The 27,645-nt window shown below is 38.0% G+C and overlaps 1 protein-coding gene across 3 annotated transcripts in view; it reads right to left on the reverse strand.

Annotated features, from left to right (window-relative positions):
• Nucleotides 1-6,583: 6,583 nt before the first annotated feature.
• Nucleotides 6,584-27,645, reverse strand: part of LOC306830182 (cell adhesion molecule 2-like) — a 125,463-nt gene continuing 104,401 nt past the window's right edge. For 2 of the 3 annotated variants that reach the window (XM_079353473.1, XM_079353471.1), the window contains 8 exons: nucleotides 22,243-22,395; nucleotides 21,673-21,810; nucleotides 14,975-15,133; nucleotides 14,584-14,674; nucleotides 14,225-14,403; nucleotides 10,385-10,411; nucleotides 8,540-8,662; nucleotides 6,584-8,431 (listed from right to left, as the gene is read on the reverse strand). In XM_079353473.1, coding sequence (XP_079209599.1) covers nucleotides 8,313-8,431; nucleotides 8,540-8,662; nucleotides 10,385-10,411; nucleotides 14,225-14,403; nucleotides 14,584-14,674; nucleotides 14,975-15,133; nucleotides 21,673-21,810; nucleotides 22,243-22,395 — 989 coding nt within the window. In that variant the 3' untranslated portion in view covers nucleotides 6,584-8,312. The remainder of the gene's footprint in view (nucleotides 8,432-8,539; nucleotides 8,663-10,384; nucleotides 10,412-14,224; nucleotides 14,404-14,583; nucleotides 14,675-14,974; nucleotides 15,134-21,672; nucleotides 21,811-22,242; nucleotides 22,396-27,645) is intronic. The other variant, XM_079353472.1, reaches the window with a different exon arrangement.

Here is a 27,645-nt window from a genome sequence, read left to right on the forward strand (position 1 = left end):
AGCCAACCTAATAAAAATAGTATTTGTTTTAAGTTACTTGAACCTGCAGAAATAGAATAGAAGATTGTGTGAGCATAAGGCTGAAGCATCAAACCTATGCAGAGAAATCTTCAAAGTCCTGAAAAAGATTCACACAGCAGCAGCTTTATCTCCTATTGTTCTCAAACTGACTGAAAAAACTGGCAGGAAGAAAAGTGTTCCTTGTAATAATATGTTACTCAACATGACAGAAATAATCAACAGTTCAAACTCTTCTTTCTTGGTATGTATTTATCAAGTCATTCTCAGATGTGTCACATTTAAACTTTGTTATTCTATGTTATTCCTATGTTATTCAGGAGTATTAGTTCCAACGTGAAAACAATACATTCTGTAACATCGGCAGTGAATTACATTTATAACAAGATGCAATCTCCTAATGCAGCCAATCAGGTGCACAAGTTTTTTTTTTTTTTTTGACACATTCTATAATGTCATAAAACATGAATGCAAGAGTATACTGTAATGCATGAATGCATCCGACTTGAATGTATGAAGAAGGTATTCATTTGTATCTGTTGAAGTTGTGCAGGGATTCTAAATTCATCACAATGTCACAGGAGCTGCACAACAGAACTCCTTTTCACAGCATATCATTCTGTTAATTTGCCTTGTGTTGCATTACCATTTTCAATTCAGCCAAAGTAAACTTGATAATCAAAGCAATTAAAAACACAATCAGTTTGTGTTTCCAAGTGCTCTGTGGAAACTTGGCCTGGCAGCTCTTTGGGATTCTGGACCTTCTCTTCTGATGACCCCTCAAGGTGAACTCTTGTATGGCTATCCATCTCATGAATACTAAATATGGCTGAATTAAACATTTTCCCTCTTCTCACCACTATTTAATCAGTTGTCTTACTGAGCTGTCTGTCTGGAGTAATCCCTGAGGCTCACCATCACACTGACTGGCATCACAAAGACGAGTGGCACTCTGCTAAGGAAGTATTCAAGCCTTAGCAAGCCCACAGGGTCTTCCCCTCCTTCTATATGCACTCTTTAACTTAAGCTACACCACTATAAATTAAGGCAAGATCTTTGTTTTACGTTTGCAATTCATCTTCGCAGGTGCAAGTTCTTTAATGTAGAAGAAGTCTGTCTCCATGATTTGGAGACATTGCCATAAACTAGTGGTAAAACAAAACCAAAACAGTTTAAAATTGCCAGACTAACAGTTTGGATCAAAATGCTTTTAAATTAAACGTCACATCTGCTATCATCTTATTTTAAGGATAGCTAAAGTGTACAGCTTCTCATAAACAAACCATATGTGTATTTGTTGTTCAGAAGTGGGCTCTTCTTAAAACCAGTACATCATGTTTCCTGGCTTTGTAGACCAGTCAAAAGAGCCACAAGTTATGGTTACATTTAACGCTGTTCAAACAATGTAGTTGATGTTGTTCTGCAAATGTTGATTAAAGTTTAAAGTTAAAGATTAAAGGAATCTCTATTTATAATACCAACTTAAAATAAATGTGAGTCATTATGACATTTTAAGTTCTAAACGTAGTGTGTATTGGATCAAGATGATTCATCGTCTAAATGTGGGAAATTTGTGTTTGAGATTATGTGATTATTATTACATGTGCAATCAATAAAACTACATTCTAAAAAACAGTACCCTGAGTCAAGCATATATCGTATTACTAATTCTATTTTTAGCCATTGCAATCAAACTAATGGCGTCCAATTGCACTTCTTTACACGCAGAGAAAAGGAAACGACCAGAGGAGGGAGAGGAGAACCTTGATGATAATGAAGCTGATGCCAATACTTGATGTCCACCCACATCAGAATAGCTGGCAGCCTTTATGCACATCATAGCCGTTCGCCAGAACCTTTTCTATACAATGTTTACTCATTAAAATGCTGTTTGCAGTGATTGTTCTTTGATATAGGGAATTAAATCACTGGAGAAGGCATATTATGTTATGTTCATTAAATATGTAGTTCTAATTGTTTAATTCTTAATTACGTAAAATCTATGAACTCTTATTTAACCCATCACACAAAAATAACTATCGCTCCTCATTACTTAAAGATGTAGAGCATCAGCGGGATGTCCATGAAAACTTCACAGTTGTTCTCTTGTCACATCAGTGATGCAACCAGGAGTGCTTTAATATTTAATAATTAACACACCAAAGCAATGATTAAAGCAAGGTTTCAACCACCACAGTTTTGAGAAATATAACAACTTAGATAAATTATATTATTCCAACAATACAAATAACAAAAGTTAGGAATTGTTGCCTTTGGTAAAAGGTTACGGTGAGGTAGTGACACATAATCGTTTACAAAAATGTTATCCAGTTATTGTCTTGCAAATTATGCATTTAGCTACTTGTGCATTTCCTATATGCATCCATTAGATCTAAGCGATGGAAATCTGGATTCTCTTTTGTGTTTCAGACCCTTTAGCTCAGCGCAGCAGTGGAGTGTTTTTTTCTACTCTCAAACTGCTTTTCATTTCATTTCATGTGACCTATAAGTGATATGTTTGCATGTATTTTACAAAATTATGAATTTCTACTCAACTAAACTGTAACATTCCCACCCATAACCCCCCCCCCCCCCTCCCCAACAAAAAAAAAACAGGGAAAAAGCTTGTGCACGAATGACAGATGCACATTAACTGGAGATGCAAGACTGACTAAGAAACATGGAAACTAGCATCTAAAAGGTTGTGCAGTACATTCATAGAATGACTACAAAGACACCGCTTTAAAAAGAGTCAAAATGATATTTTTTGATCAAGGATCAACACCAACAGTGCAGCGCCCTCTTTTCAGAAAGAAAAATTTATCTGCCTAATGAAAGAATTTCCTATAGCTGTTGTTTTATTGGAGCAACATCAGTTTGTTACTCTCTAATATTCCAACTTTAATTAAGCCTCTGGTGAGTTCATGGGAAGAATCTCTTGTGCTCAAATCCAAACAGATGGCACATTATTTATTGCATACCTTATGCCACAGGTACTGGCTTTATCCCACCCAAAAGACGACCCGAGACAAGGTTTCCCTTAATGTACTCCCCAGAGCCTGCACGGTTCAAAATTCTGCCAAACAATACAGAAAAGTTTGCTTTAATTAGATCTAAAAATATAACACAGAATAAATCAAATGGCAGACAGACAATCCCAGGGCAGGCTATTTAAAGATGCACCACAGAGAATGTGAGCCTGTGTGGATGAATGAGTTTAAAATACAGTTGGTATCCCTGTTTCAGTCATCAATCTGTGGGCTTGCATGCGGCCTGATTCGAACAGCAGAGCCGCTGCCTCACAAAGTGGAAGCCCTCATGCAGCAAACAAGGGAATTGTATCTGACTGTACACATTCATCTAGCCTAATGGCATGGTGATGCATCCAGGGGGATACACAGGCTCATGTTCCTTGTTCCACATCATTTGACTTCTTCTAACTTCCACTTGGCCCTGTCACAAGTGGAAGTCTGAGTGATCTGTTTAATCTTATCAAATATGATTAGGCAAAACACCTTTCAAGATAATATCCTGCAGCCCTCTGATTTGGAAGCTATGCAGATGAGGCGTGAACGTTGCAGCTGTAAGTCAAAAGGGGCAACAGAAGGCTCAGCTGGGCTCTACCTTTAGCTCCACATGGAAATAGGCTGTTTGAACATTTCAAAAAGCAAGAAAAGATTAAGCAAATCTACCTGAGGGTATTTTGACAAATCTACAATATGAACCTGCACTGTGAGTTGGCATGATCAAGAGATTTTCCTGCAAAGGACTCTTTTTTCAAGGTATCAGCAGTATTGTAAACATGATGTTATTTTTTTTAGGCTGTGCTACGTTAGAATAAACTGTCAAAAAATAAAAGGACATGGAACATTTTTTATTTTGTTCTTCATATCTATTTTTTGCAACCTATCTTTGGCTGCAGTAGCAGAGCAGTCATTACAAGGAAACTATTCCTAAATACTCGTCCTGCCTGGAAGGCAATATGAAAGATGACACATTTTCCATTTCTTTAATCAAATATAAAGAAAAGAAAACATAGATGATAGCTATTTTCTACTTATTATAAGGAATCATTGGTTGCCAAAAATAACTATTTAATCTGTGATTACAAATATGATCAAGACCAAAAACATTTCTTCATAAGTTCTGTTCAGCAGATTTGGTATTCACTTTGCACCCCACTCTGTCTCTAAAATCCTTTTATCCTTTTTCCTCCTCAGAAAATCACCCAGTGAATAATATAAGGCAATTTACATGCTTGGATAGTGAAAACAAGTAAAATTACTGTTATTTCTGCATAAAACTTTATGCCGTTAATCCAAAAGAAAGGCCGCTATTTGTGTCAGGGTTGGGGGGCTTTTCATGCACAGTCTTGCTAAGGCTCCTCCAGATGTCACTAATCCACTGAAGAACTGTGGGATGAAAAGTAACAACCAGATTCCTTATTTGGGAACGAGAAAAACGGAACGCATTTTGGTTTGATTGTACAATCGTACAGGACTGGAAACTGTAAGGACTGTAAGCTCAAAAAACAAGACTGCCACATTTGAAATGTGCTGCAGACCTTGTATGTTTAAGTATATATATTTTTTAAGATTTCAATTCGTCCCTAAAGGATTTTGTCAGAGACTTCTGTTCTGCAATGATAAGAGCTTATTGTGTGCTGGAGGACTGATATGGACCCTGCCTATAGGGTACAGTGGAGATCAGTTTCTTCACTTTAGTAAGACTTACAAGGCCTCCTCAGAGGTCATGCTGTGATTGTTACATAGCCCAGGGTACGGTTCTCACATTTCAAGGGTAGAGAGAAAATCCATGTTCCGACTGACTATATTTATGATTGCATCAGTGTCCCTCCAAAAATATCCAATTACTAAATTATGATTGATTCTGAGCATTATTTTATCCCAGGCATTATTCAAGACAGTCGATCTCCATTTACATAGCTTAACAAAGCACAGAGCCTTTAATAAGAGGAAGGAGTGGGATAGTTGGAGCTGATGTTTATTTGAACTGGCTGGGCTCTTTGGTGGTAATGATTATGAAGTGAGCATGGGGAACTGTCTCTGCGGGAGGAGAGCAGGAGCGGGGTGATGTGTGCAGCAGGCAGATGGTTGGCCGGACAGTGTGTTGATAATGGCAACATTAGTCTGCTGGGAAGCAACATTATGCTCAAGGTCAATGGGAGCTGAAGAATGGAGGATCATAATGACACATGCCCCGTGTCCTGGAACGAGACCTCTTTTTAAGGATGTTGAGATATTAAGCATTAGCTCAGTAACCCGCACAAAGCTATTATAGCCAACATCCGTTTTCAAAAAGTTCATCTTTGCTACTGAAGCAGTAGTAATGGACCATAAAGGTGCTTTCTTTTGTTTTCCTAATTGGAAGGCTGTACTGAACATTAAGGTATTGAGAATACCACGAAATGTAAGACACTATAACATTTGCGTAAGGCAGTTTGATGAGGTGTAGTTTTTATAATGCTTTTCTACAGACCATTACACTTATGGTTAGAACATATGGCCTTGTTTAGATAATGTGGATACAGTGCACAGTTGCACACCATGTTCTTGGGATACCTAATGTGCTCTTACTGAATGCTTCATTTACTCAATTGTCGTTGTTTTTTTATCCTACTTTTAGATTGTGAAATCTGAAATTTTACGCTTTCTAATCCTCATCTGTAGCACATATTTATCCTTCAGTAATCCTTACTTAAAGTAATTATAAAACAGGAATGCAAATAGCTTTACCAATCTATAAATAGGCAAACTATACTCCTATTTTCCCAACAATAATAAAGCAACACCTGCATCTAACTCCACATTTCTCCATTCTATTTTTCTTATTTTGCTGCTTCTATTTTACCTGTTTTCCTCTAACAAGTTTTAAATTTGGCACCTTATAAGCATATTTATTCCCTCTGTCTCTTTTTCCACATAGACGATATAACAGCTATTTAAAAAAAAAAAAAATCTAATTTCCCTCCGGAGATCAATGAAGTTTTCATCCTAAGTGTTATCATTTCACCCTCTATTTAAGCAATCAGCTTTATCCTCAAAATCTTAGCCATTCCTTAGATCAGGAAGTGGTTTGCCTCTAGTTGTCCTCAGCCCACTTCTTTTCTGAAGCTTGTTAAAACAAGGGCAACAGCAGCCTGCTACATTAACATCAGCGGGTGGTTTCATGAAGCCACTTCAAGCATATCGAAGTCAGCTCCAGTGAGAGAGGGAAGAATTTTGGGAGACTCAAGTCTTCCCTTTGTCCTCTTGTATTAATGCACAAATCATAAGAGGAGCTGAGAGCTTCAGGCAATGTTCCTGAGGAGCTCCATGTTTTTTTAATCCTTCAACACTTTGCATATATTATTAATACTAAAGGCTGAGTAATACTCGACAGTTTTATGGTTCAACAATTACAGTGCAGCTCTGGTCAAAGCATTGTCCATCAATATATTTTTCCCTTTTATATCTCTGTAGGTAAGCAGACTCATATTATGACTGTGGGTAATGTAATGTAATTCACCAGCACAAAGAATTTCTCCTGAGTGCATTTAAAGTAACAAACCTAGTCACAACAAATTGGCAGTTTTCAAGTTGTTCATATTTTAATCCACACTTTGTCTCTCTTTTTTTCTTCTTCGACAGTGGCATAGTTGAAAAATGAATTTCAAGACTGAGAAAAAAGCAAACCTCACACATCCCCCATAAAAAGCAAATAAATTACAGCGATTCAAACTTTGTACAAAATGACTTATTTATAGCATCATATTGAACTAACAAAATAACATGTATGAGCATTGGCAATGTGGTGAGATGTCTTTGATACAGTGACTTTTTACAGTGAGGGGATGTCTGATTCACCAATGCCTCAACATGTCATTAGTACTGTTTGCAGCAAACTCAAAGGCCATAACGGTGATCCTTGTATTGTTTTTATGAGAAGTTACAGAATTAAAAAATGGAAAAGTTCATGTCAGACAACTACTTCAGTAACAGCAATAATATCAATCAATATAGTATTATATAATAAATGTCAATCAATCATAATAAATACATTTATTTTTTCACAGATTTTTTGTCTTTTTTACAGTTTAAGTATTTCATCAGAATCCCTGTTTGAAAAAGTGTGAAAACAATCCCATTAAATTGACATCAACTGAAAAGACCTGAAACTAAAATCATTAACTGGTGTTTCATCGTTTACTAAAATTGAGTACTTATACATTATTTACATCAGGCAAAACAACCTCTTGTAAAATAATTGGCAGAAATTAAGACTTGTGGAATACTTTAAATACTATATATGCTAATATACAAATTGCAATGTTTCAGAGATCCAACAGTTTTGTTCACCAATATTCACGTTAGCAAAGTATTTTACAGCAATATCCACACATTGAGCATAGTTGTTCAAATAAACTCAACATAAATAATGAACCATCACAAGGTTCCACTCATCCTGTTTGGGTCTTACATCAAAATCACCATTTCTCATACATGACGATAACAGCAAATATACTGAAAATCTTTATCGGTTGGAACCCGTCACTCCATCTCGACTCATATTGAATCCTGAGACAAGAATCAGTGGTAGTGTTCACCCCTCATGTCAGTCCTCAGACTTTTGTGCTTTAATTTTTTTTACTTGTTCCATGTTGGTTCAAATCAACAGCATATGTAAAAACATGGAAATCAATGCAGAAATATTCAGACAGTGCTAAGAAGGATTGGATTTTATCAAGAGACAATCACATGGATTGTGCTTCTATGGATGTGAATGTATGTTGCTATGGCCTTTAATGGTTAATGCTTGGAAACTTCCCAAAAACAATTTGTATACCAAAGAGTCTTCTGATGATAATGTGTGACAACATGTTGCCATTTTTCAACAGATTGAAAAGTTAAGACTTCACTCCAACTTAACTTATTTCTGTTTGAATAAAAAAAAATATAGGTACATAAAGTAGAATAACGGCTAAAGTCAGAAAGAGTAGAGAGACAACACAAGCAATGAAAGAAATGCAGAAAAATCTACAGCATTTAGGCACCGTGAGACAGAAATGAAAACAATTTCAATTGTACATGGATTACATTAATTACAAAAGAAGAAGGCTATATTGTCAGCAAATGCTTTGAAAACAAGCATATCCAAACATTAGCTTTCTGTAGAAGACAAAAGAATAAGTAAGTCAAGCAAAACGGATCATGTAGTGAAGCTGAGGCGGCTTAAAATTTGCATGTATGCTGTCAAAAGTAGTCATGAAACAAAAGGGAAAGAGCAACAGAAGTCTAAATGAAGTACTCTTTCTTTTCCTCTGCATGCACATGGTTTCCCTCAGCATTGATGATGGCTGTGTCTGCGTCGGGTGCGTCTTCTGCTCCTTTGGCCTCATGTGTTAGGTATGTTCCTGTAGACGAAAGAGCCGTAATAAGTTAACCTCCTGCTGAAAGATACCAGACCTGTGTTTATTCCAAGTAAGGCAATCGTTATTTAAGGGGAGCCTAAGTGACTTTACCTTTATGTCTTGCCAAATATCGTCCAAGCACTATTATCAGACACATGGTGATGAAGACAACGACTGCGACAACGCCGCCGATTAAAGCGTGGTCAGGTCCATGTTGTCCTAAAGCATTGGGATCTTAAAAGATTGGGAATAGAGGGGAATGGAGGGGAAAGAGTGGGAAGATTATGTTCACACCTGCAATATGTTTGGCTGCTGTCTACCTCAGACATTTCTTCAACAGCAATATAATTATTTTACACCTGCAATCATCCTGAAAAATGGCAGATGTTGCTTAAACACAAAACGCACAACATTCCCAAATGAGATTCTGTTTAAAACCTGACATGGCTGCTTTGAAGAGCTCAAATTAAGGTAGAAAAGAAATAATCATTTTATATAACACAACTCTTTGAACGCGTGAAAAATATGGAATTAAGGAAACAAAATGATGCAAGTAAATTAAAGTCTAGCGTAGATTTTTTGCCAGAGCCTCTACACTTGCTATCTTTTGTCTTTCCCTTCCCGGCTGAAGAGCAGGTTTTTTTAAATAAGAGTTATTTTAACATGAGGCTTCCTCTGGTCAGAGAGCGAGCTGAAGGTTTCCCAGGAAGGAGCATGCCTTTGTGTCTGTCCTGTAATAAACTCTAAGTGACTGTGTCTTTACAGTGCACCTTGTGTGCTCTCATTATCTCAAGCTGATGAATGGCTATGGCTTGTGCTCAGTTTTGCAAAGTGACCCTGGGAAATGACGGCGGGGATGTTTCAACAAACCTCGTTTTATCAGAATGCAACCCTCATTAAAGCAACCCAAAGTGTGGGAAGTTAACAAAAGGAATGAAGACGTGAAACATGCATTATTTTTTTTATTACTCCATGCAGAATAGAGCTGCTTCAGACTTTGAAGCAATAACTGATTTGGAAGAAAAGTTAATCAACTCAGTCTTGGTTGCATGTGGATGGAAATAATGATCTGTACAGCTGATTCCACAGTCAACAAATGTTGGTATCACAAAGCTACTGCAAACTGCTCTTCCTGCACTGCATTGTCATATTAGCACAATTGACTATGTTTGCTGTCACCTTACAGAGGGAGCGAATTACCATCACATGTTCATACTTATAGAACCAGATTTCAGAGCTACAATACTCAACACAAACTTAGGATTTGTAAGTCAATCTAAACAAACGAGACACAACATTGCGAAACAAAACATTGACATGAAATTAGAAAACCCTTTACTTTTTTTTTTTAACCTTTTACAACAAAAAACTACAGGCATTTCAGAAGCATTTAAGGACACCAATAAATCAGTTTGAAAATTATTCTGTTTCCATCCTTTCAGATAAGACATTTTCCAACTACTTAAAGTCTTATTTTAAACATTTCTGAGGTATACAAACCAGAGCAAACCGATTTTCTTCAACTGACTGGCACATGAATGCATTCATGAAAGCACCTGGAAACAGAAATATTTTTTCGGATAATATATTGTCAGAAATGTGAAAGATAAGGGTTCCCACAAAGAATTTAGAGTTCCCCCTTCACTGTTAACACAAGGTCTGAAATCCAATATTTAAACACTTGCACAGAAACAATCTCCAGGCCAACTCCACTCAGATAAAGCCGTTTCTCTCTTTGTGCAAAGACAAACCAAACCAGAAACACATTGTGTGATAACTTATGCAGCCAGTGACATGGCTGGAGACAAAGCAGCTGGCGTCAGCAGAGTGAGCATCCATGCATGGTGATGGTTTGGCTCATGCTGTGTGGAGGTCGTGATGTGTCCTGACCCAAATCCAGATCCAGCATCACATACTGTTAATCTGGCTTGCAATGACTGCTAGAGAGATATTTACCTGTTGTTGGCCCTGGAAAGTCTTTGGCTGTTGCCATGGTTGCAGACATTGACAGCAGTAGGGGAAGACGAGGGGAACAACACCATGATAAAGAAGGTGACCACAAAGTTCAAAGGAAACATGAGATATTAGCATGAACTATTTTTCTACTTTTCACTTTGACAGCGTGCAGAAGCGACGGTAAGCGAGGCTTGCTGTCAGAGGCAAATGAATGCTTAACTGGAGTTACTGTAAAAGGTCACTGAGAGAGCAGCAAAATATATATATATATATGGACAGGATGAAAAACAAAAATGTACATACTTTTCCCACTGACGTCTATAAATATGAACCTTTAAAGATATTCTCTATTTGCTCAGGTTGAACAGCACCAAACAAACATGTTTGCTTCCCTCTGGTGCGCCAGAGGACAAATTAGCACGGTCAAAGCAATACAGATTGCTGCCACCAGTTTCCAGATTTTCTGCTGATAGTTTTGTTTTCAAGCATAATCAATAAGAAAACAAGATAATACACACGGAACTCAGGCCTTAGGATATTGAAGAAAAATATATTACATTACAGTAAATCCACCACATTTGCTTGGTCTAAAGAATAATGTCATTACATGTTTGAAAGAAATAAGTTTAATGTTAAAGGCAGGGTATGTAATTTTTGAAAACTAGCATGATTTTGAAATTAGCATCCTCTCCGTTCTCTGTATTCACCCTCCCCTTTGAGCTTAATTGGTTTATAAAATGTGTAGCGAGTGACGACATTGGTGAAAGTTTTTACGTGTTTACAACTGCTTCAGATGACAGATTTTTTTCGTTTCTTTTTCAGAGCACATATTGGTCTTAATTTCTCTTAGGACATAAATACAATTTCAACCGAAATCTTAAAAAGTGTATCTGAAGAAAATTACCAACCCTGCCTTGAATGTAACGGTTTACAGACCCATTTTAAATGGATCCTTTATGGTTTATTGATAAATTATACACAAATAACTCTAATTCCATTCGGAGACATGAACTGAATGGAGCATGGCATTTTGATAGACATCATTCAGAGGTGATTGCACGTGCTCGACCACGCTTGGTAGTAATGGTAGCAACCATTCAGCCTCATAATACAATATAAACACTCTCATGTCTTCTATTTTCTGCTCCTGCTAATATGTAAATGTAAGCAATGGTTGGTGAACAGTAAAAACCTGATGTGCTGAATGGCTGAGTATTGTTAGCTGTGGAAAATAAATCTAATCAGAAACAGTAATAAAAATGCAGGTGAGGCAGCAGAGCTGTGCAGAAAAAAACTAAGGCAGAAAAGAAAGACAAAAAATAGAGTATTGAATTCATCCAGTAAAACAATGCTATTTTCTAGCTCAAAGCCTAGTTGTTAGCTCATCAATCATCAACAGTGTCATGTTTATGAGTGCATGGAGCATAGAGGAGGGGCTGGGGGGGGGGGGGGGGGTGTAACTGCCTTTGCCTGATGCAAATATGTCAGTGTAAAAAGATTGGAAGAATGGAGACTTAAGAGAGAAGCAGGGAGCTGGAGATGGAGGCTACGGTGATGCTGCCCGCTAAACAAAGAAGGGAACAACAGGAAGCAAAGACAAACCTCTCTATAGAGAAGAGGCTCTACATGAGGACATTTACGGAAAAAAAATCAAATGGCACTAATTAGTTACTTCATATGACTGGCGCTAGGGGTTAATGTTGTTAACCCTTTGTGAGTACAGGCAAAGTAATGGAAAAAAAAAAAGTCTGAATGAATTATATATTTCAGCAATGTATTTGTAAAAAAGGTCAAGTCCTACATGAAGGACTCATATTTCCTACATAGATTACCTTTTCAGGCAGTTAAGTGTTAGTGGGAAAGTAAACCACAATGCAGAGAACATAAAAAAAACCCATTTGATTTTGTGCTTTTGGACATGAAAATATACCATGAACAGGGTACTCGCCTGTATTTAACTAAACTCCTACCTATAACCAGTTCTGTAACATCTCAGTCATTTTCATACGCCATTTCTTTGCTTTTTTTTTAATACAGTGTATGAAGGAGCATAATTGCAGACGGTGATAAATTGCAGCAGAGTGATGACATTTATTGCTTCTCAGCTCTCCTGTCATTACCAAATTAGGCTTAGAGGCTGAGACGATCCAAAGAGACCCCAGGAAGTATTCAGCCAGACACGGTGTAGCTCTGAAGAATGACTGTCATCATCAGTGGAAATGAGCCTGACTCGCACATCTTTTAGCCGCTTGACTCAATTTTTCATCTTTCCCAAGTAACCAGGACCTTTGTGTTATGTGTGAGAGCACTGCTTCTCAGTTTTATTCTTTCCTTGGGTAATCTGACAAAAAGTTCCCCGATACAGCACATGTAGAGTTCAGCTCAGGTAATTCAACTCATTTGAATGTTTCTTTTTTTTTATTTTGGAAAGTACATATATATTTTAAGTGTTAAAAATGAGGGCTGAGACTTTCATCTAGCACAAGTATAACAAAAAATGTACAAAAGCTAAAAGGAGGGATGTGTCATCTTCCTTTCTCTCCCCAAAAACCTCTTCCCTTGTAGTCGGACAAAGAGTTTGCTGTGCACTGACTGTGCCTGAGCTTGAATGAACCCGGTCCTGAAACAAACTGCACCGTCGTGTGTGACTGTTTAATTGGCCACAACCCCCCTCAAATAAATCCATGTTCAATTTTAATATTCTCCTTGATGTTTTTATTGTTACTTAGCTGTATTTGATAAACGTTATAAACATGTGCTGCAGAGGCATTAATGATCCATTTCCTGCACCATGCTGTCTTTATTCTCTCAGCAGCTCCACTGTCTCGGGATTAACTTATCTCTCCTCCAGGCGGTCTCGGGGAGCTAAATTCTGCATCCTTAACACTTTTTCCTCATTTCCTCCCAGGGACAGTCCAAAAGCTAAACCTGTGTAGCAATATGAACAGTTCAGCGAGGAAATCTGGGCAATCCTGTGCAATGCAGAGGCACCGATTGGAAACGGACTAAAGAAGAAATCTAAACATCTGTGTCCTATGGAAACAATTTGGTCTGTAACCATGTACATTACTTGGTCCAGAAATAGCTCTTTACTCACATCTGAGCCAACTTAATTTACTACATTTGAGAACATATGAATCTTATTTGGAACCTGGATAGGTGCAACCCCAATGCTAACCCTAACCCTCTTATCAGTGTGAGTGTGCATAGGTGAAAGTAAAGTAAACTGTAAAGGCCTATGTCCTACTGGGGGGGAATTTTTTTTTTTTTAGTGTTGTCAATTTTTTCACGTTGAATGTTAGATATTTGAATTTTGTTACTCCATTGTCAGCAGCTCATTGGTTTCTTGTAATCAGTGAGCACCATGTCGGAAATTGTTTTCCATCATTATAATTTCAATATTGTTGCTGGTTATTAAACCAGAAACTTTAAAAATAAATCTGCACTATAAAAAGCTTGACCAGAGAAAAATAATATGTTTATTTGATTCATACAGAAATGAAACATGACTTTAGAGTCAAATTAACATTCATATTTATTTTTTTAATATTAGTTTTTTTCATCCATGTAAAATTTTCTGTAGTTTTTGTCTATATGATATGAAAAGAGTATTAATGTGTAAAATGTAATGTCAGTGAAAAACTGCGGACCTCAGGAAGAATAGTTTCTCGCTATGCAGAAGCTAATGAGGATTAATAATAAACAAACAAACAAACTTTGATATTGTGCTTTATGGTCGGTCTTTGGTAAAGAGACTTCCGAGACGTAACAGTTGTCTGCCTGAAATATAAAGTAACAACAGAACTGATTATCCATAAAGAATAGTTGTTCTTTACTCACCATATACAAACAGTATATATTCAGCACTGCTGGTCCCCAGGTGGTTGCTGGCCTCGCAGCGGTATGTGCCATTGTCTGTTTTGTTTAGTGTGGTGATGGTTAGTTCCCTGCCCTCCACAATCATACGCTCGATGTCTGGCAGCTCCCCTCCATCTTTAGACCACAGCACTGGTTCAGGTCTGGGGAAAAAATACAAACAATACTTTTTTTCTGCTTTCTATTTCCTACAGGTGAAGAAATAACAAAAATCTAAAGAAATGACCTTCAATGAAAAGAAATCACATTTCAACTCCAATTTATGCATCTTGTCATTGTAGTAAATGCCACCAAATTGAGATTGTAAATGAATGCCAACTTACATTGGGTTGCCTTTGGAAACACACTCCAGTTTGAAGTATTGCCCTTCCTGTGGAATAATCAGTGAATGCTCGATCTCCAGATGGGGAGCATCTGTAAAGAAGGGATGGAAAAGAATCCCATGCTATGACAGCGCATGGTGTAGGAGGCCTTAACTGCAGCACTGGCAAAGTACAACAGTAGTTAGTTCTTTACCCATTGGGCAGCTCTTAGCTTTAGCTCATATCCCTTTCTGCCTGGAACTAATCCCTTACCTGCAAACTAATCCCGCACTAATCCTGAGCAAATGCAAAGCTAAACCTGCAGACATAAATGTAATCTCAATCCTTGTCTTTTCTCATTGCTAATCGTTTGCCTAATCCTGCTGTCTAGGGTGGGTATGACTGCACTCACAGTGGACCTCCAGGACCTCAGTAGTCACGGAAGGGTTGGACAGAGACACATGCTCCACACTGCAGGTGTAGGCGACGCCATCATCTCGTCTGTCCACATGGAATTTGAGACTACTCCTGACTGTGAAGGATTTTCCAGTGGCATTTGTCTTTGTTGTTCCTAGAGAGACATGGAAAATGAAAATGGGTGCCATCCACTTACAATTTGTAGTATTACATGGGGAACAGGTCTGGATTTTGTGAAAGCTCCTCATGCAAGAAATTGTATTTTGAAAGAGAAGCAGAAACCCCCCCCCCAGAAAACAGCTTTTACTTTAACTAAAACATGAAAAACATGACATTTTATTTCAAGATTTTGCTTTTCTGACATAGACAGCAGCAGTATTTTTGTTGTTGTGGTTCTCTGAATCTCCTTTGAGGGAGAGAGTCTTGGGCTTTGAAAGTCAAGTCAAAGTAGGGTAAATATTGAGGGGAGAGCCGTATGAACGTTGACTTGGTTGGTTGGGTGTGTTTGCTCCTCGAGGACCATCTCTCAAACATCCTGGTCTACAGCAGGCACACACTCCCCCGGCAGTGCAGGGTGGATTTCCATAGTTCCATAGTCAAACCCTTCATTCTTATGTCTACTTTGTCTAACTTTCATGTCCAAACATTCACCCTTTTCATAGCTTAAGATCTTGAGTTGTTTTTTTTTCTTCTTCCGACCATCTGATGTTGTTTTTATCTGGAGATGGCTCTTAACTTATAATTGGAAACATTTCTTTGCAATTTGCTGCTACTCTCCTGTCAACGCTCTGTGTGGTGGCACCACTTTCCATAGAAACAGCTTTACACAGCCACTTACCAAGGCGAAGAGTACACAAGCATTTCTTGATGACAGCCCCAGACAGACTTCTCATAGGAGACGCTAACTCCTTGCAACTCGCACTACTCTACATCCTTCCACATTTATCTCTGCACTGCGCTACATCCTTCCACTTCCATCTGTTTATCTGCTTGGACTCAACCAGTGCTAGCCCAACTTAATGCCGCAGACACTCACTCCACTCCTTCACTCACAAGTAGCACACAGAAACCCACAAGTAGCAAAGGATTTGTTTAAACGCTTTGTCTATTAACTACTTAAAGCTCCTTGCAAAAAAGCCTATAGTTGATCATTTTGGTTGATTTGTCTCTTGCTGTTACAGTGAATACAACTGCTATTGCTACTGCTACTCTCAATCATGTCACCTGTCCCGTTCTTTTTTGTACATACAAGAATTATTTAAGGGTGATGAATTGTTATGGATTAATGAGCTTTTAATTTTATTTCCATTTAATTTTAAACAATAATTGTTGACATTTTTTCAACAATTAGCACACACTTAGCACTTTTAAAAGTATGCACTTTATTAATAACAGCAGTAAGAAGAGAAAAACCTCTCAAGCCTCCAGGACATCATGCCGGTTATGATTAATGCATCACAAATACGATTATCTTTGAAACGTAATTTCAAACATCAAATCTCATTTTAACAGACAAGAAAGTCAGAGGCCTTGCATGTTTGAGCCAAAGACCTTGCATCTTGCCTTGAAGTATTAAAGGGGGATAGTAAGTACCTCTGTGGTGTCAAACACAAATCTCTCCAGCTTTTCCTCTCATTCATCATGTCGCCTGTAGCATCAGAGCTGCCACAGAGAAGCTGTCAGTCTCTTTCAGGGCGGCTGCTAGCATCGCCACAAGAGCACGCCGAGGCAGCTTTCATACAAATGTGAATGTGCCCATGTTCACCTGCTTTGAACCAGACCCCCAGTAGGCAAGAAGATCCACATTTAGGCATCTGGGGGCGCTGCTGTCATCATCTCCTCTGTAAATGTTCTCACAATGCAGAAGTTTTGTGGCAGCAATGTGTGTACCTGTTTATGTTGTTTTTTTTTTTTTAAATATATAATTTAACATTTTAAATATTTATTAGGTCAGCCGAGGTTTGTCTAGCCTTGAAGAAATAACTGCATAACAATTTAGGTGTTTGTTTATTTTATCAGTTCAGAGATGTATTCTCTAATAGCAAATTAATTTTTTACACCTGCAACTTTAAAACTTATTTCAACGCCAAAACCTACAGCAGAGTTGCAACCTCCTGCCTGCTGACCAATAAGTAATAAAATTATTTTTTATTAAGTGTTGCTCCCTATGTTACTTCATTTTGTGAATTATTCTAAATTAAGTTGCTGCTGAAAGCTGTTTAAGTGTCAATTCATATTCATAAGGTAAAATGCCTCTTTTGGTGTAAGGCTAATGATATTTTGGAACTAGTTCAATCTAAATGAAAAATCTTACAAATTAAGTTTCTTTATTATTGGTAGTTTGGGGGTAAAAGCACCCATGAGAAAATCTCAATACGACTGTGCTGGTGCAGTTTCGTCTGTGTTCCTGTGTGAGAGTGGAAAATAAATGGTCTGATTCAATGTGGTTTTAGAGAGTAACATACTCCACATTTTTCTAAAACAAGCTTTTTATCCATTCATCTGGACTTATTGTCTATCATTTTGAAATATTTTATATCAGTGAAGGTTTAACAACAGCTGTGTAAAGTGGTGGAGTCTTGTTTCATTCTCCAAAAACATTTCAGTGTTAACCTAAACTTGACAAAGAAGTACTTGCAACATCATTGATCTAAGAAGAAGGCTGAACAAGAAACACTGAAGATAGATGAATAGAAACATGTAATGTAGTGAAAGGCTCATACTGTATACAGGTTGTGGCTCACAAATATACTGTAACTACATCATATGTTGACTGTTGACTCGTCAACATTATGGCAAATAACATTTACTGACAGAACATGAATGTAATGTTTAATAACTATTATATTGTCTTCTTTAACAAAAGATGTGAGCAGCACAAGTTTTAAGCAACCGTTCAAACAAATGCTGTCCGATTGTTGATTTCATGTTGGATTTGATAACGTGATTACAAATGTTTGAAACTGTTAATATATCACCAAATACAACCAGAGTGCACAAAGCTCAGGTCCCTCTGTCCATGAAGCAGATGACGCCATGTACTCTTTTCTGTGACTTTGAATTACAACTCATTTTCTGTGCAAAGAGTAAGACTTGGATAAAGACATTTCAAAGACATATAAACACTCCCACTTTGTTTTTTTTTAAATATAATTTGAGGTCATTTTTAAACTATCTTTGTCAAATAAAGGAAGATTTTTATCCTGAGGTCTTGATTTTCACAAATGGTACAAATAAAGTAGGTTTTATAACATGTTTCTTCCTCCATAGCTTCCAGGTCTTTCACTTTTATTGGAATATAAATGTATTTTTTGACTTTGTTCTCTTGGGGAAAAAAGATTGTTTTCACAGAGGCTGGACTTGCTGTGGAAAGCGAGTCTCTGACGTCTAAAAATAGCTCACCATCTAAAATGTGAGAAAACAACGAGAGGTATTAAAACATATGCTGGTTTATTTCTTTAATCTGGCTCATTTGTAAAAATCTCAGATGTTATCCACAATGTTTCCCCCTAAAGAGCTGATAAATAAAGGAGATAAAAACATGGCACTGTGTTTTTACACTTTCCTTCATGGCACTGATTGCTGCAGGCGCTAAAATGAATGATTGTGTTATTCTTCCATTTATATCAATGCTGTCCTGTAGGAATTCCTGAGGGGGTTAATAGCAATCATCTCAGGAACAGAGGGACGACAGGAGATCTTGTCGACTGATTAAGAGGAACATCAACACAACTTTGAAACATGTTTTTGGTGTTGTCTTTTAGATAACCTGTGAAATTATTTACTTAGTAAACCATTGATTACACTTCAAACAAGTAAGACCTGTGAGCCTATCATTCAACTTGCATTGAGGTTGTTTAAAAAGGATTGAAGTTTCCCTGATTTAAAGCAAAACTACTATAATGCCAATCGGTTTGTTTTGTATAAAGAAAGAAAGATCAGATAACATCAGACATTGTTGGCTGACATGAAGCACTGACCAGCATATTGAAATATCCCAGCCTGTACTATTTGATGCATTTGATGCTGTGTACTAGAAACACTGTGTGAGATCATCAGGTCTCTTTAAATTGGAAGAGCATACAGTGAAAACATGAATATGATAAAGCAATTTATTTCTTAAGTTTAAAATATATTTTTCACTGCTCAAGAATATTGCTGCGTTGTTGGTTTTGACGTCCTATGGTCAGTAAGTTTGAACAGAGCAGGGGATGTCTTTGCTTTGGAAATCATAGGTTTAATGTTTAGAGTAAGAATGAAACGTTATTATCTTACTGAAGCGGACACGATTTAACCCAAGATAACGATAATGACAATAATACAAACATTGTCAAGATTCCACACGTTGCCTTAATACATACTTACTCATAACATTTGAGAGTCTGTTGGAGCTCTTGACTATTTACATAGGCCTTTGTGTCAGTGTGAAAGAAACATGTATGCTCATCTCTGTATGTAAATCAAGTCACACTGGGGTGGATTCGTTCTTCAATAGATTATAATTTGATGCCTTTGCTGTTTTTCAGCTCACAAGTAATTTGTATGGCTCTACACTGCAAACAAATGATTTGACAATGGGTGACAGTTTCATTTTGAGCTTTGTAAGGCTGTGTGCTTCTAATATAAATGCTTGAAAACAAATCATCATGGCATGAAATAAATATGACATGTTTTTGCTATTACACCTGCTGTCATCTTGGAGCTTTGTAGACTGGTTCCCTCCAGTGAGGATTGGTTTGACTGACAGCAGACACTGTCGGCAATGATCTTCCACAGACGACCCAATGGCAAAACACGCTGCTCCCAGCACATACTCGCTAAAGAAAGCTTTAAAGCAGCACCTAAAAGACTTGTGCATCTAGAGCACTGATTGACATTGCTCCTCTTTGACACTTTGACATGGAAATGAAGTTTTTAAGTCAAACCCTCCAGTCTCTGCTTTGTTCTTTATAGCTTTGACTTGGAGATGCATCACACCAGGTATGTTTGCCCAAGTGGCTTAATAAAAAAATCCAGCATATGCTGTAAAACTAATAAAAGCACATTTGTATATGGCACTGTTAGGGGCAGACTCGGGGCACCTGATGGTTTTTAGAAATGTGCTATTCCACACTGCACATTAAGTTTATTGCATTCAAAAGCTCTTGTAGGGAGTTTTTCGATAATATTTTCACGTAGTTTTTTAAACACCCTGTTGAACTGTATGTTGACATTTCCATATATGTTAATACACAGGTTGAAGCAATCTTATTTTAAGTATATCTCTAGACATAGAGCTTAAAAAAGAGAGAATCTCAGTGCCTCTGGAGGTTGGACAGCAAGTCTGGCTGTGACGCTTTGTGCTGGTTTGCCAGTGGCCTTTCAGGAGTCTACGTGCATGTCATTTCAACAAGAAAACTTCATATCCCAGCCCCGCTCCCATCAATCACCATGCCATGTTGGGCAGACACAGACATAACCACCAAGTAAAAAACTCTCTGGTGCAAATCTTCAATAAAGAGCAACTGTCACACGGAGTCTCAGCAGCAGGCTCCATTACATGAAAGAGCTGAGCGCAGCTTACCTCTGCCATCAAATTGAGGCAAAACATTCAATTGCAGTTTTTTCATGTTTTTGTCTCTTTTGTACCATCTCAAAACAGAAATAAGAGCGTGATAAAAGCTAGGAAAACACAAAGTGTCAGAGAGTTTAGGAAGAGGAAGAGAAGAAAGTGAAAGCCTGGAAAGCACACAGTGTGAAACCACAGAAAACTTCTGCTGGTTTAGTGTGATCAGCTCACATTACACTGCACCATCTGCTGCCTAATGCACCATCTCTGTCACTGTTTACCAGTCTGGCTGAAGCTAGTTAAAAGAGCTGTTTGCATTCTTGCTTCCTTCTTTATTCATCTCACTTATCTAATCACTGTTGTTAAAAAAAAACATAGTCTGTCTTTAACTTCAATTATAGCCTGCTAATAATCTCAAGAGATTTTTTCCCCCAAAGGATTTTCAAAGAATATCTTTCCTGTAAGAAGCAGTTCTGACCCTTGCATGGATTAGCAGTGTGTAGATAATTGATCTTTTTATCTGACAATAATAATAATCTATCCACGGCTAATTAATGAACTTAATTCTGACATGAATCGTCTTTTTTTCAGTAAACAAAAATGTATATTAGTCTTAGCCTGCAAAACATAAGGATTTTCTGCTTCTGTTCTTTGTCCTTGTGAAAAAAAAGCAAGCAAGATTGAAGGGCAAAACCCCAGAGCTGACTTTTTCATTTTTTATAATCACCTGCAGAATTGCCTGATTGATTTGGGTTTCTATTAATCAAACAGCTGAGTACATCATTACTTCAGAGCCAGCCACAGTGAAAACAGAATGCCAAGCAGAACTTGTTGTAGATGTACATTTCATAATTAGAATCAATAACAGGCCCTCCTATATGTCTTCACCTTGGCCAGGTAGTGAAACGTGGACGGCTCTGCACTACAGCTCGGCTAAATCTGGACAGCTTCCAAAGACAGCAGCACTGCTGGCATTGAGCCAGGAGAAATCAGGGCACCACTAAACCTCTGCCAGAGGAACAATGCATGAATATGAGTACAAAGGGATGCAGCAGCTGAATGACTTGACAGTAATGAAATGTCCAAGAGGGTACAAGTGGTAGCAGAGGACACAGTGTTCTGTGAAATCTACACCACATTCTTACCTTGGACCTCCTTGTCGTTTCTGAACCACCGGATGTTGGCAGCTGGTTTGCTGCCCGTTGTGGTGCATGTCAAGGTGATGAGGTCCCCCTCCATGGCCGGTTTGGTGAATCCTGTGATCTCTGGTCGTCCTGGAACTCCTGAAGTGCATGAAAAATATACATATTAATAACAGATTGAACACATGTTTACAGAATGATGATGAGCAGAGTTATTAATCAGGGAGTTGTATACACAGTATTCCTCTGACATTAGAACGTCTATAACTGAATGGCTTTTCTGGGTGTTTAAACGTTTCCTCTTCCTATTACAGGAATCAAACATTTTCTGTTTATTTTGTAAAAAGAATTGGAATTTGTAAGGAAAAATTAATAAAATAGAATTATAACAACAGTTAATCAAGCAACTTAAGAGGCACAGTGAACAGGCAACTCAGAAAGACAGTTTTCTAGAAATTTTCTAGAGTACATGTGCGAGAAGGCTAAAGCAGAATGCAGGTATTCATGGTGAATGTGAAGGATAAGCCACAGCTTAAAGGCCTGAGGAAGCTGGGACAAAGCCGACATGCTCACCCAGAACAGTAAGAAAGGCCTTGGTGGTCTTGACAGGCATGGTGAAGAGCGAGCAGGTGTACAGGCCCTCGTCTGACAAGCTGATGTCACCAATTCTTATAGTAAGCTCCTGCGACGTGGCTCGCAGCAGCTCGATTCTGTGGTCTCTCAGAGCTGTGATAAAAAGAAAAACACAACAAAGACAAAGTTTACAAATGGCCTGTGATGACAGTTAACTTTTAGAAGTGTCATTTGTACGACACATGCCCTTTACCAGAACGGCAATAAATGTACAATACTTTCAGTTATTTTAAATAGTTTGTCAAATGCTGCGAGCACATTATGTGGCCAATAGATTGAAACATTTTCTTGACATTTTTATGTTTACAGTCTTATTCACAGAAAGCATCAGCAGGATGCACTGAGGCATAGCAGCAGAAAAGTCCCAGATTGCAATATCTATTTAGGTAATCACTTACATTCCAGGTATTGATTTATACTCACATTAACACCTACAGCCACTGGCTCTGTCTTAGACAATTCTCTCTCATTTAAGCAAAGCATTTCCCAGGACTTACACAGAAACACTTAGTGTGCAGTTAGCAAAAAAACTAAAAATAGACATAATTATGCTAGAGCAATCAAACTGTAGAGCAGATCTGTAGATGGCTGGTATCGAACCAATGAAAATGTATTTATATTTTTACACATCATTGTAACTTAAGTGTGCAGCTAAATTTAAATGAAAACCAGAATTGAAAGAAGTGATAAATAATAGTGGAGAGAAGACTGCACAGAACCATCATTGCTTTGTTTCCTTGTTTTGTCATGTCTTTTCTGTACCATTATATGTACTGATACTGTCACATTTTCAAACCATTGTTTTGTAATTTATTTAGTGATACTGATAACAAAATGCTTGTTAAGCACTATTGTAAACTTTAATCAAAACTGCTCAAAGCATTTCCAGCCACACCTGCAACAATTATGTACAAATTACTCATCACTACTAATTACATTTATGATAGAAAACAGTTGAACACGAGAACACATCTTGACATAAAACATTTGAGTATTTTTTTAAAGCAGATACTTTCTGGCCTGCTCATTCAGACGTGGCTGCACTCTCATGAAGCTGAGAAAAAGCATTCAGCAAAGCTGAAAAAAGGTCATCCTGCTCTTGTCATGTTTTATACAATTTCAAATTCAGAATCATCTGCTCCTACAAGCGACCAACCACAGAGGGCAGGAAGGAAAGTGCTCTTCATTGAATAAATTACACATTCTTAATCCTCAGTCCCTTTAGGCCTGGCCAGCTCTCTCCCCGGACTCTCTTTCATGTGAAGTAATTTGAACTCAATTGGATTGTACGACACGGTTAAAATCTGGCAAACTGCAGAACAAGGTGTTGATTAGGATTTAATCAACGGGGCAAATGTAAAATGGTGTCAGATAAAAAAGACATCTGTATGAAAATCATTAATCGTCTGCTCTGTTCCCATTCATTTGATTTTGTGATAAACATACAAGGCACAAGTCAACAGGCTGGCATTAACATTAGAATTCTTTTAGATTTATTAGAGGCTATTTTGGACAACACAGTTCTTCAGTTTCAATGACAGCACATGCTTTGATGATGATTATCTTAAAATGTCATATATAATAATAAAGGAGAAGTAAAGATTGCCCCTGCTGTGAGGCTTAATACAAATATTTGATAGTTGTACTTTAGTAAACTGCATTCTGAAACAAAGCCACCTTATGATCTTTGTAGTTAAGCATACTCGTACAGAGCTTTAAAAAGTGCCCAGCGGCTCTGGTGGAAAACAACAAACCCATTGGTAGATGGATGCATTGGAGGGGTGATAGGGTCCAAGTAAACATCGTACAAGAACTCAAAAGATGTGGAAGTACAGGCTGAGAGGATCAAAGCCTTGGACAAGATGACATACTGTACTTCCCCCGGCCCATATCCCCCTATCTCTGCAACACACAAAGAAAAGACGAGGAGAAGCTCCTTCTTCTTTTTCTTTACGTCCTTCCTCAAAGCACAAACACATCTGAGATGCTGATAAATGTTCTGGCTGTTCCATAAGAGAGATTTGCTGAGGAAAAACAGACATCTTTTGACTTCAGAAATATTCCACAAAACATCAATTCAGGAGGCCTAAATGTGCAAATATGTGTAGTTTGTTCCAGATGATAAGCTTTTTATGTCTACTATAAAAGATGTTAAAAAAAAGAAAAGAAACACTCCTATAGACCCCTAAAAAATACTGCATAATGCACCTCTCAGTCTTATCCAAACAGTCGTCATTTTTGGAAATATATAGCTGCGCTTTCAGCGTTGCACCATTGCCATTTAGAAGCAACCTGTTCTAGAGTAGAGTCAGGGCTGCCTGGCAGGTTGAGCAAATCCACCCAACACTACACAAGAACACCCAGGGAAACAATGGACTCAAAGTTCTGTCATCCAGCATTTGTGCAATCAGCACACATGCAATTTTGAATGATCCTAATTAGTAGTAGTAGTATCATACAATGCAAGATTATGGAAACAATATAAATACAATATCACATGACTGGTAAGACTCACTCAGTGTAAAATAGATTATATTATAAATTGCTGTGTAAAAGCCTAAAAACCCATGTTCAAATTAAAATATTTTTCTATCTAGTTAACAATATAAATATTACAAAGGTATTCAAACAGATCTTGATCTTACTGCGTGTAGCTTATTTACAGTTTAAACTGAAGTGGCTGAGAGCAGCTTAAACAAAGATGGACTTGACAGAGGCTTCTTTCTTTGACAGCCACTAGCACCACAGAGCATGTGAATCAATGACATATTGATGGAATGAGATGTACAAAGGTTTGAATAACCCAAAGACAAGTGTTATCTATTACTCAAACAGTGTATGGCCAGAAAACCATGCTACTACAATCCAGCTGAGGCTAAAGGGCCAGATTGTGGGCAGATCTGTCACAATCAGACCCAAATGCCAGGAGCTGACAAAGCTTTTTTCCAGGTGCTTTAGGAAATCAATGTGATGAAAAGGTTCATTTCCCCTAAACCCTAGATAGCTCTTGCGCTGTTCATTCTGCTTAGGAAGAAGCATAAATCTGCACCCTGACCTTGTGTATGCTACAGCCTTGCAGCATGGCAGCTTAATGTGCACTACATCTCCTGTGATGGAGGCCTTACCAAGGCTGTCTCAAATCAGTAAAACTGACACCCTTGGCCCCCTTAGGGCAAGGCACACTGTTACTATGGCCCTTTGATGCAAAGCTGTGTTTGCCTTGTTTTCCTAGCAGTCTTTTGTCCAATGGACCACTTCATGAGCAGTCACAGATTCCCTAAGAGAACTTTAGGATGTCAGATTCAATTTAAACATCCTTGGTAAGTTTTGCTGAATGTATCCGACAGTAATATATGTCCAAGAACCTGTGTAAGCATGAAACAGATGTTGAAAATCTTATTGGTAAAAGTTGCTCGTTTTGATATGTTGGAGGAGAGCTAACAGTCTGGTTGGTTGCTACATTGGCACTAACTCAGAGAAAAACTGGAAGCAGAGGAACTGGAAGTGCACTTATCACATGGCATTCACTCCTGCACTCCACAGAGCAGCAGCCAGATGTTCCCCAATGTTTCTAATCCAAAACGATGAAGTATCTCCTGACAGTCCAGATAGAAAAGGACATTTTACATCCATCCATTAGTCTTGGAAACAAGCCGATGGCATTCGAGTTCAGCCAAAATATGTTACGTCTGTAATGCAGAGTGTCCCCATTTGGCCATTTTTGAATGGCCAGTGACCACTTTAAGCCAGTCCTGGAATGTGAAAGCACTAGCTGTCCTTCAGCTAGTACACAGGGTCCTGGCGCACCCCCCCACTCTCAAGCCAGGGGCTCCACTCTTTGCAATTAGAGTGTGTTTGCTGCTGGCTGTGCTTGCTCAGTGACTGTGTGGGCGATTCTGGACGTATTCCAGGGCTAGTGGTGCAGGCAGGGGGCTCTTTTTTCACCACACATGTGGCTGCAATTAAGAGAAGGAAAGGGCCTTGTTCCAGAGGGCCATTGTTACTGCCTGCACTCTCGGAGATCCCACAGAGCAGATGCTACTCAAATTGGACTCATTTTCGGTGCTTCAAGGAGAAAAGGGAAGAAGGAGGAATTCTCCCAGCAGCTTCGCTACGTCCCCTCTTCAAGTGGTGAATAATGAGACTGAATATATTTTTGTCTGTCCATTTTTCAGCACACTAACACAAGCTTGATTGTACACTGTGGGATTTTTCTGCCTTCAAGCCCCTTTCGTCATATGAACTCTCTAAATTCAATTTTTATGAAAACAAGTGCCAGTGGGGTTACACAATTGTGTTGGTTTTCAATGAAGTTTCACACATTTCAGTATTTGTAAAGACATCACAGTACAACACACAACAGAGACTTAGCCCCGGTGAAAAAAGATCTGAACCTCTTTCAGGCAGCTCTCAAACATCCAAAGGAATTTAAATACAACAGATTATTCATAAATCAATGAATAAATTAATTTGAAGAGCTAATAAACATTTTACATGACGGTATGTATACTCATAGTATATGACATACAAAGAGCAACTCTTTACATTAGAGATAATAGCGGAGTGTATAATGGTATTATGATGGCAGATTCACTATTTAGTAAAGTTGGAGGTAACCCTGTATCATGGAGAGCCCATTAGTCCATATAGAAACACATTAGCTCTGGCCATGAGACCCTTTCTACAATTTGCAGACAGTAAAATATGTCACTGGCAAGTAAATAAGGCATCTGAAAGATGTGGCTGGTGAAATGTAGCGAAGCATTACTTTCATTACTCACCAGATACATCTGACAAAACCAGGAAAGCACCCAATTGCTAATCAAATTAACTTTCTTATAATAACAATAATTATTATTATGCTGCTCAATTTCAGTTTCTTAAACTGATTAATTTACACAGAGATATGGGAGACCGTTTACAGCTATGTGTCCACTACACATGCTTACAACAGCCCCGTCATAAAATGTTGCCTGTTTGGACGTTTAAATGTGCTTTCATTGGTGCTCACTGCAGTAATTGCATCCTTGGTAATTATCCTTCATTCTCTCTAGCTAATTAATGTTTTAATGCTCACATTAGAGCATTCATTTAGCACATAACAGCATTTTGATTACTACAAGCCAATTAAGATCAATTTTGCTTTGTGACCTTTATGATCCAGGCTGAATGCCCCAATTAAATGTCATGAATGATGAACAATAAACTTCTGAGAGTTGGAATTGAGAGGAGAACAAATGACGTACAATTTACCACAGCATATGCGTATATACCTGATACTGTAGATCAAATGAGCAATTTGTTATCTGCCTTTGTCGAACAACTAGCAGTACTTTCTCACTA

The sequence above is a fragment of the Symphodus melops genome, assembly GCF_947650265.1.
Source record: "Symphodus melops genome assembly, chromosome: 10".
Lineage (NCBI taxonomy): Eukaryota > Metazoa > Chordata > Actinopteri > Labriformes > Labridae > Symphodus > Symphodus melops.